Raw genomic sequence first — 10,000 nt, 5'->3', positions numbered from 1 at the left:
TCTCTCTCTCTCTCTCTCTCATTTTTTATGACTTATTATTTTTTCATTAGAAATTAAGGCATTTAAAATACTGTGATGAAGGGTGTGCATGGTGTCATACACCTTCAATTGTAACTACTTAAGAGGCTAAAGCAGGGAGGTGGTGAGTTTGAGGGTAGCCTAGGCTACAGAGGGAGATTCTATCTTTAAGAAAAAGAAAGAAAGAAAGTATTGCAGCAACTCTAGAAATCCTATTTTCTCTCTGTTATACATTTTTTTTTTCTTAGTGACTTTTCTGGACCAGTTTTGTAAAGGTTACATTTTTTGTCATGTGTAACCACTGGAATATGTTCCATTAGCTTAGCTTAGTCATCAGTTAGTGATATGGCAGAGGTTTCCTTACTCAGTAAGTCCACTCTCCTGCCACCAACTGTTGAAAATATAAATTAAGAAGAGTGGCTGGAGAGATTGCTCAGTGGTTAGAGCATTAGCTGCTTTTGTCGAGAATCTGGGTTCAATTCCCAGCACCCACATGGCCACTTAGAATCATCTGCAACTCCTGTTCCTAGGATGGGACCTCTTCTTCTGCAAGAACCTGGCAAAACACTCAGACATAAAGCAAAATAAATAGAGTAAGAAGGGGTTAGTAACCGTAGGATGATGGGCTCTGGTCTTGATGACGTTTTTTAGATTTTTAGTGTCCATATAAGACTTCATGTCCTTTTCTTTCCTTATAATTTCCTCCTCCGTCATCTCACTTCTCAGACTGCGGAAGACATTGAATTCAGAGCAGAAAATGCAAGTCATACGGCATAGTATTTGAGATTTCTAAACACAGCATGCACACTGACTAACTTCTAAATAAACATTGCCACGGTCTAACCCCTTCCACACTCGAGGCGGCACTCTCTTCTCTCACAAGCAGCATGTGGCAGTTCAGTGTTGGCCTCGGGTGACATGGGAAATGCGGTGTCAGTTTTATAAGATTAAGATAATCTCAGAGACACAGGTGCATACTGCATTCATAGCACGAAAATAGAAAGGTAGCACTTGTCTTTTTCACTCTTTCTCTCAGGTGTGTGTGGTGGAACTTCCCGGAATCTGGGTGACGGGTTCTGTCATCATAGAATGACACAGAAACAGAGGAGAATTCAGATGTCTCTTATCAAGCTGAACACTGCCGAGATGTGCTGAAATGCAAAGCCATGCCGTGTTCCTCCCAACATTTTCTGTCTTGCAAATATTGTTTTTCACCGATTATTATTATTTGTTAGCCAACAGTAGTACTTAAGTGGCTTTACTTTCAGTACATTAATAAATAAATTTTTGTTTCATTTTTAATATGACAAATATCCATGGGAAGGAAAGAATCCATAGATATCAAAGCTCCTTTTTGTTTGTTTTTGAGACAGGGTTTCACTGTACAGCCGTGGCTGCCTTGGAACTTTCTATGTAGACCACGTTGGCCTGGAACTTACAGAGTTCCATCTTCCTCTGCCTCCTGAGTGCTAGGACTAAAGATTTCCACCACCATGCCTGGCTCAAAAGCTCTTTTGAAGTCCTCAGTACTTTATAAAGAACTTAGGTTCTAAGGCCCACGTGTCTGAGAGCCACAGCAGCGGCTTTGGAGTCAGATGCACCTCTGCTTGAGGCCTGTCATGTCGAAGCTTAGCCCCTGTGATGCCAACAGCTTTCATGACTGAGAAGGAAGGGGGAGCATGTATATATGTGCTTCCTGCAGAGTAAGCGCTCTGTGTTCCCACAGGTGATGGAATTCTACTGCCAGTCCTGTGAGACGGCCATGTGTCGGGAGTGCACCGAGGGGGAGCATGCGGAGCACCCCACCGTACCCCTGAAGGATGTGGTAGAACAGCACAAGGCCTCACTCCAGGTCCAGCTGGATGCAGTCAACAAAAGGTGCCGTGCCCCTCCAGACTCCCCACCCCACCCCATGTGAGGCCTGGCCTCGACGTCTGGTATCTGAGATGGTAGAGTCATGCTAGCCTGTACATATGACTCTGTATGTCCTACATTCTTCTTGATCATGAGATCTCTGAATTTCCTGCCTGGAACCAGAACCAAGGTTTTCCTGAGAGCTGTTGCCATACTTCTGGGCTGTGGTGGCGGCTGGGATGGCTCTTCTCTGCCGAGCCCCATACAATCGTGCTGAGCAGTGATTGCTCAATTTTCCTAGAGTGTTTGTTTTCGGGTTTTTTTTTTTCCTTTGGCATGGACACAAATAAAAGTAGTACCATGTCCTTTATGAGAGAGACCGAAAAGAAGACATCAACAACCAGTTGAAAAACGAGACAAAATAGTCAAAAGTCTCAGTGAGAAAAGTGTAGTCTTTCAATGTTACTTAAAGGAACTTGGATACTTACAAGAAGTTCTCCAGATACTCTGAGTTCAGCTAAGTTTATATGACTGGGGGAAAAAATGATAAAGCTAGACATATAGAATATAGTGATTTTTTTACCACAGGCAATTCTGACCAACCCCACCCACCCAGAATGCTTGACAATACCTAAAGGCATTTTGGGGTCCTAGCATTGGTGGGGTGGGGATATGCTGTTGGCATTGGGTAGAGGAGAGAGCACTCTAAACATTAAACTGTTAAACATTCTATATGCACAAGGCAATCTTCTACGACAAGGAATATCACACCATCCATAATTAACAGTCTATGGTTGAAGACAGACTGAAAGAGATGTGACCCTGAAAGTCACATTGGTTCTATTGCTTTTTAAAGATGGTAAGAAGCAGCATAAAAAAGGCATTCTTCTTTTAGAGAAACTGAAAGGTGTAGGTAGACTTTGGAATACTTCTGGGTTAATGATGGTTAACGACTCTCCTGTCTCTCAGACTCCCAGAAATAGATTCTGCTCTTCAGTTCATCTCAGAAATCATCCATCAGTTAACCAACCAAAAGGCCAGCATCGTAGATGACATCCACTCCACCTTTGATGAGCTGCAGAAGACTTTAAATGTTCGCAAGAGCGTGCTGCTCATGGAGCTGGAGGTCAACTATGGCCTCAAACACAAAGTAAGGTTCTGCTGTCCTACAGGTTTCCTGTAGGAGGTGTGACGCCAGGGCCGCTCCATTCAGAGCGTTCTAACAGCAGCAGTGGCGGCAGGGGCCTACACAGGTCCTTAAATGTCACCACTGTGCTGTGAACTCCTGTTCTCATTTAGTAGAGAATTCCCCACTCACCCCACCCCCACCCCCGTTTTTCTTTTGGCAAAACTGGGATTCTGTGACCTTCTGTAGCAATGTATAGTTTGACATAAGGAGAGGTTGCATATCATGATGTTTTCAGGGTTTAGAGTTGCCTGGAATGTTTTCCTCCCTTAATTATAATGTGGGAGAGTCTCTTAACTGCTCTCACCCACACTAACCTGTTCCTCAACTTCAAAGTGGATCCTGACTGCAGCCTTTGTTCAGGCTGTTCACCAAGCCGGGGAGGAGAGCTTCTGGTATTCAAATGCGGAGACTTCTCAAATGGTTGGTTTTTGTTCCTTGAGGTGGTGACCAGGCAGCTCTGAAGGTTAGGGAAAGCCACGGAGTAATGACTATTTCACATCAAGCAGACAATTGTGTAGCCACACTCTAGGTAGTGTCCTTTCTGCTTTGCCCCGTGTAAACAGATGACCCAAGAAAGGCACGTGTGAGTGATGAGGCAAGGTGAGGCGGAAGGGAAATCTCCAGAAGGCACTGGAAAGGCAATTTAGCATTTTGCATGGGTTCACTGGGTTAAATGGAATGCAGCCGGTGCGGAGCCACCTGAGTGGGCGGGTATAGAAGCTGGTTCTTTTGGGCGGAGGGCTCTGCCCCAGCTCCTTGGCAAGCGTCCCGCAGGCTGCGCTGTGTCCTGTAGGAAGTGCTCACTGTTTCTGTGTACCTGGCAGGTGCTGCAGTCGCAGCTGGATACCCTGCTCCAAGGCCAGGAGAGCATTAAGAGCTGCAGCAACTTCACGGCGCAGGCCCTCAACCATGGCACGGAGACGGAGGTGCTGCTGGTGAAGAAGCAGATGAGCGAGAAGCTGAACGAACTGGCGGACCAGGACTTCCCCCTGCACCCGCGCGAGAACGACCAACTGGATTTCATCGTGGAAACCGAGGGACTGAAGAAGTCCATCCACAACCTAGGGACCATCCTCACCACGAACGCTGTCGCCTCGGAGACGGTGGCCACGGGCGAGGGGCTTCGGCAGACCATCATCGGGCAGCCCATGTCCGTCACCATAACCACGAAAGACAAAGACGGAGAGCTCTGCAAGACAGGCAACGCGTACCTCACCGCCGAGCTCAGCACCCCCGACGGCAGCGTGGCGGACGGAGAGATCCTGGACAATAAGAACGGCACCTACGAGTTCCTGTACACCGTGCAGAAGGAGGGGGACTTCACCCTGTCCCTCAGGCTCTACGACCAGCACATCCGAGGCAGCCCGTTCAAACTCAAGGTCATCCGCTCTGCCGATGTGTCCCCCACCACCGAGGGCGTGAAGCGGCGCGTCAAGTCCCCCGGGAGCGGCCACGTCAAGCAGAAGGCTGTGAAGAGACCCGCCAGCATGTACAGCACCGGCAAGCGAAAAGAGAACCCCATCGAGGACGACCTGATCTTCCGAGTGGGTAAGGAGTGGGTGCTGTGCCTGGACTGAGTGGCTAGGGAGCCACCCGGCAAGCGTTCCTGCCAGTGGGGATCCTACACTTCGGAGGAGCAGGTGGGGGAGCTTCTGGTTGTATTAGGCTAGCTTCTGTAGGCTCTTTGCAAATGTTCTTCTTCCTCCTCCCCCCATCTTTTTCCTTCTCCCTTCCCCCCTCCTCCTCTCTTTTCTCCTCCTCCTCTCCCTTCCTCCTCTTCAGCCTTCTCCTTTTCAAGAAGTAAGTACTGCCAGTGAGAAACTGAAAATAAGCAAAAAGAAAAATAGAGAATCTCCAACATTCGTAACCTGGATATTTTAAAGGATTCACAGAATCACTCTCACGCTGGTGGGAGTGTCTTTGGAGGACTCCTGCCTAACCCAAAGGCAGAAAGAGCCTTGCCTCGGGCAAATACTTGTATTTCTGTGAAATCTGTGGGTTTGGGCAGTAGCAGACCCACAAACGGATTTCTAATACCTCTCTGTCCCAACTCCTGCAAGGAGTGGGAGACCCGTGAGGGCCAGCTGTGAGGGGCACGCTGTGTGGCCAGCCAACCTTGCAGAGAACAGCCCCTCAGACTGCAGGGTGGAGAAGGCAGTGGGTTGGGGATGAAGCCGGAAGGTGTAGCCTGAGCTCAGAGATGGGAATGCAGAGTTGCCCCTCCCTGATTTATTGTCTGTTGCTTTGTACTTATGTTGGTTTTCACTGCTTCTTTCTCAAGAGAAAGCAGCCTAAACATAAATCACAAAGGGCTCAGTCGTTCTTAGGGAAAATAAAAGCTTGCATTTTGTTTCAAAAAGTACCTGCAGCCTGCCTCCTTCCCCCTGAGGTGTCTTTTCTGCAGCCTGCCTCCTTCCCCCTGAGGTGTCTTTTCTGCAGCCTGCTCATCCCCCTGTGGTGTCTTTTCCTGCATCCCGCTCATCCCCCTGTGGTGTCTTTTCCTGCATCCTGCTCATCCCCCTGTGGTGTCTTTTCCTGCAGCCTGCCTCCTTCCCCCTGTGGTGTTTTTCCTGCAGCCTGCTCATCCCCCTGTGGTGTCTTTTCCTGCAGCCTGCTCATCCCCCTGTGGTGTTTTTCCTGCAGCCTGCTCATCCCCCTGTGGTGTCTTTTCCTGCAGCCTGCTCACTCCCCTGTGGTGTCTTTCCTGCAGCCTGCTCATCCCCCTGTGGTGTTTTTCCTGCAGCCCGCTCATCCCCCCTGTGGTGTCTCCATCCAGGGCCTGAGAGTGCTACACAGTCTGTTGACTGACACACCTAGAAGGAAAACAGATTTTTCTACCGCAGAACTTCCCAGGATGGGAATCTGCTGATATGCACTGTGTCCTATGAAAGGGAAGGATTAACAGTGCTGGCCAACTTTTCCCATCTGTTTTCCATGGACCAGCCTGGGAAACTAAGGCTCCTTGGAACATTTGTGGGCCGAGTTGCCCAATTCTACTGTGAATTGTGGTAAGGACTGTGGAATGACATAAAACTTGTCTGTTCAGAGCATGCCTTTATTGGCCACCTGTGGGTACAGGGACAAGCTGGGACAGACACAGGACTGGATCCTGCCACTCCAGTTCCTCCACTTACGCCTTAGGCATATATTTCTGCGTTCCCCAACTTCAGCTTCCATGTCTGTAAAATGCAAAATTGTCCTCTAGATTCTTCCATGTTGTCAGAGAGAGAGAGAGAGAGAGAGAGAGAGAGAGAGAGAGAGAGAGAAGGAGGGGAGGGAGGAGGGAGGGGGAGAGGAGAGAGAGAGAGCTAGTAGTATTCTCTTTGACACACTTTCAAATACTTTGACATTTGGTTTCTTTTTTTTGGGGGGGGAATCCTAGTCTTGGACTATGTTAGTTCTATTCTTAATTCTATGAAGAACATTCACACTGTTTACATACATAGTGGCTACAAGTGTGGTAAGGTTTCCCTTTATCCACATCTTCATCAACATTTATCTAGTCTTTTTGATGGTAGTGGTTGTTTTAATTTGCATTTTCCTCATGGTTAGTAATGCTGACCACTTTAATATACTTGTTGGCTACCTATATGTCTTTTAAGGAATTTAGATATTGAGATCCTTTGCCCATGTTTAAATCACATTGTCTTTTTTAAAGTATTATTATTATTATTATTATTATTATTGTGTGTGTGTGTGTGTGTGTGTGTGTGTGTGTGTGTGTGTGATGTGGGGAGGGGGCACAAGTATCTTAGTGTGCACATGGAAGTTGGAGAACTTCGTGGTTGCTTCTCTCCTTCCTCTGTGAGTTCCAAGCATCCAGCTCAGACCACTAGGTCTATGTGACAAATCTTAACCTGCTGGGCCATCTCACTGGCTCCAGTTTGTCTTCTCACCATTGAGTTGTTTGGAGCTAGATGTACTGGTATACTGCTGAGGCAGAAAGATTGAGAGTTCAGGACCAGCCTGGGTTGCATAAGCAATCATTCTCTTAATTTCTTCTTATATGAGCCTAGCAAAATTGGTAACAAAAGTAAAAACATTAAACTTAAAAATCTTCTGTTCGACAAACAAAACAATCCCCAGAGTGAAGAGACTTTAAAAAAAAGATTATGAAATTATTCGGGTTCCTTATGTATTTTGTATATTAATGCCTTAATAGATGTACGGTTGCCATGAAATTTCTCCCATTCTGTTTTGTTGCTGGTGCTGTATGGCTCACACCTAAAAGCACCATTGCTCAAGCCAGTGCCATGAGCTTCCCTCTGTGCCTCCTCGGGTGGGATTTGCAGTTTCAGGTCCTAGGCTTTGAGTCTAGAACCCAATTTGAGTTGCTCTTTGTGTTTGCTATGAGGTCAGCATCTAATGATCTGCGTGTCGACATCTGGATTTCCTGGCACCACTTGTTGAAGGGACTCTCCTGTCCCCATTGTCTGTTCTTTGTCACAGATCAATTAACCATAAACGTGTGGCTTTATTTCTGAGCACTCTGTTCTTTTTTTGGTCTGTTGAGTTTTTGTTTCTGAGACAGGGTCTCGCTTTGTATACTGTGAAGCCCAGGCTTACCTTAAACTCTAGAGTCTCCTGCCTTGGTCTGCCAAGTCCTGGAATTATAGGTATGTTCCATGATGGCCTCTGTGCCTTGTATTCCAGTAATATATGCGCCTTTTTGATCCTAATATTATTCTGGTTTTGTCCAAATAGTTTTGAAGTAGATGTTGAAATCAGATAATGTAATGCCTCTGGCTTTGCTCTTTTTCCTCAAAATTGCTTCAGCATTTTGGAGGTTTCTGTGGTTACATATGAATTTTAGCATTATTTTTCTACTTCTGTGAAAATGTTATTGGAATTTTGGTAAGAATTACATTGAATTTGTAGATTACTTTGGGTAGTATGGACATTTTACCAGTATGCATTCTAGTCCATGAACACAGAATATCTTTTCACTTATTAATGGCGTCTGAAGTTCTTTCATAAATGTTTCTTGGTGTTCAGTGTTCAGACCTTTCATACTATTGGTTAAAAATATCCCTAGAGTTTTTGTTGTTGTTTTAATTCTTTTTTTTTTTTTTTGGTTTTTTGAGACAGGGTTTTCTCTGTGTAGCTTTGCGCCTTTCCTGGGACTCACTTTGTAGTCCAGGCTGGCCTCAGACTCACAGAGATCCACCTGGCTCTGCTCCCGAGTGCTGGGATTAAAGGCGTGCGCTTGTTGTTTTAATTCTTTAACTTCAGGTCCTAATCTAGACTCTGTAGTTGGAAGTTTTTCTGTGTCCTGCCCAGTCCCGAGGTCACTCAGACCAAAATAAACACACAGAGGCTTATATTATTTTTAAACTATGGCCATGGCAGGCTTCTCGCTAGCTAGTTCTTATATCTTAAATTAACCCATTTCTATAAATCTATACTTTGCCACGTGGCTTGTGGCTTACTGGTACTTTACATCTTGCTTCTCCTGGCAGCGGCTAGCAGTGTCTGCCCCACTCTCCTTTCTTCTCTCCTATCTTGCTTAGATTTTCCTGCCTGGCTCCATCCTGCCCTGCCATAGGCCAATGCAGTTTTATTTATCAACCAGTCAGAGCAACACACATTCACAGCATACAGAACGACATCCCATAGCAAGACTGTAGTAAAAGTCAGCACTCATGATGAAGTAATGAAGCTCAATAAACAAAACAAAACATTTTTAGGGCACCTGGTACCTTATGCTAAGTAATGAATATATTATAGAGATGACAGAAATGTGATCTCCTTTCTGAGCTTACAATTCTGGTGTGACAGATACATGACCAACTTGGCCAACTACTGAGAGCTAGTGATGGAAAGCTATAATAATGAGTTTAAGCCAGAATTTAATAGGGCTTAACTCAAGTCAACAGATGGAAATAGCATACAGGCAGAGGGACCAATGCAAAGAGCAAAGGAAAGGTGAAGGAGAGAGAATATGATTGATAGGTTCATATCACTCACGTCTTATACTGAGAGAGTGAAGATCAGAAGACTGAAAAGTGAATGTGACTGGACAAATCTGTGTGGGAACCCAATGTTCTTCAAACACCCTCTGTGCCTCACACTTGATCACTTCCAAGCCTGAATCCTATTACTTTTCTCTTTTAAAATCCACAGTGATTGCTATTATTTTTTATACCTCTGTCTTACTACCAACAAGACTGTAAATTCCTTGAGGTGAAGGATGATGCCATTATATCATCTGTCATCCCCAGCAGTACTCAGAAGTCTACTGGAATAGCATCAAGACATAACCTACATGATCTAAATACCCTTTCCTTGGGCCAGTGAGATGGCTCAGTCAGTAAAGGCACTTTTTTCCCCAAGCTTGGTGGCCCAGGTTTGGTCCCTGGAATAATTCTTTAATCAGGAGCATCAAGGAAATGTTAGTGATACAAGTTAAAGGAACTCAAGCTGGGCATGGTGGCTCATGCCTTGAGTTGAAGATCAGCCTGGTCTACATAGTGAGTTTCAGGACAGCCAGGGCTATATAGTGAGACCCTGTCTTGACTCCACTCCTCCAAATAAACAAACACACATACACACAAACCAAAACCAAAAGCAAAACAAAATAAAAACAGGTTAAAAGAATTCTATATGGTGATTAGAAGCAGGAGAAGGGAGCAGGCATTTTTTGAGTCAGGTATTCATCTTACTGATAGTAGTGTTTTCAGTTCCCTTAACTCTGCAATATAATATACCTGTGTGTGTGTGTGTGTGTGTGTGTGTGTGTGTGTGTGTGTGATTGAAATAAATAATATTAGGTATGCTGGAGGCTGCTAGCACTAGCTTATTTAATAATTCTATAGTATTTACTTGAAATCACCAAGGATCATTTATTCTTTGGAAATGGGCAAATGCCACGAATCAGAGCTCTCTCTCCCCCAACCCCTCAGTCCTGCTCCTCAAAAGCGATATTATCAGGATAAGATA

General features: G+C 45.4%; 1 protein-coding gene across 7 annotated transcripts in view; it reads left to right on the top strand.

The window, feature by feature from the left end:
• Positions 1 to 10,000, top strand: part of Trim2 (tripartite motif containing 2) — a 160,888-nt gene that overhangs the window by 122,377 nt on the left and 28,511 nt on the right. For all 7 annotated transcript variants that reach the window (XM_037206695.1, XM_037206694.1, XM_037206693.1 and 4 more), the window contains exons 4-6: positions 1,745 to 1,896; positions 2,842 to 3,022; positions 3,886 to 4,609. In XM_037206695.1, the coding sequence (XP_037062590.1) occupies positions 1,745 to 1,896; positions 2,842 to 3,022; positions 3,886 to 4,609 (1,057 nt within the window). The remainder of the gene's footprint in view (positions 1 to 1,744; positions 1,897 to 2,841; positions 3,023 to 3,885; positions 4,610 to 10,000) is intronic.

The sequence above is a fragment of the Peromyscus leucopus genome, chromosome 6 (genome assembly GCF_004664715.2).
Source record: "Peromyscus leucopus breed LL Stock chromosome 6, UCI_PerLeu_2.1, whole genome shotgun sequence".
Taxonomy (NCBI): Eukaryota; Metazoa; Chordata; class Mammalia; order Rodentia; family Cricetidae; genus Peromyscus; species Peromyscus leucopus.
Note: the sequence above shows the minus strand (reverse complement) of the source record. Positions and strands in the feature narration are given on the sequence as shown.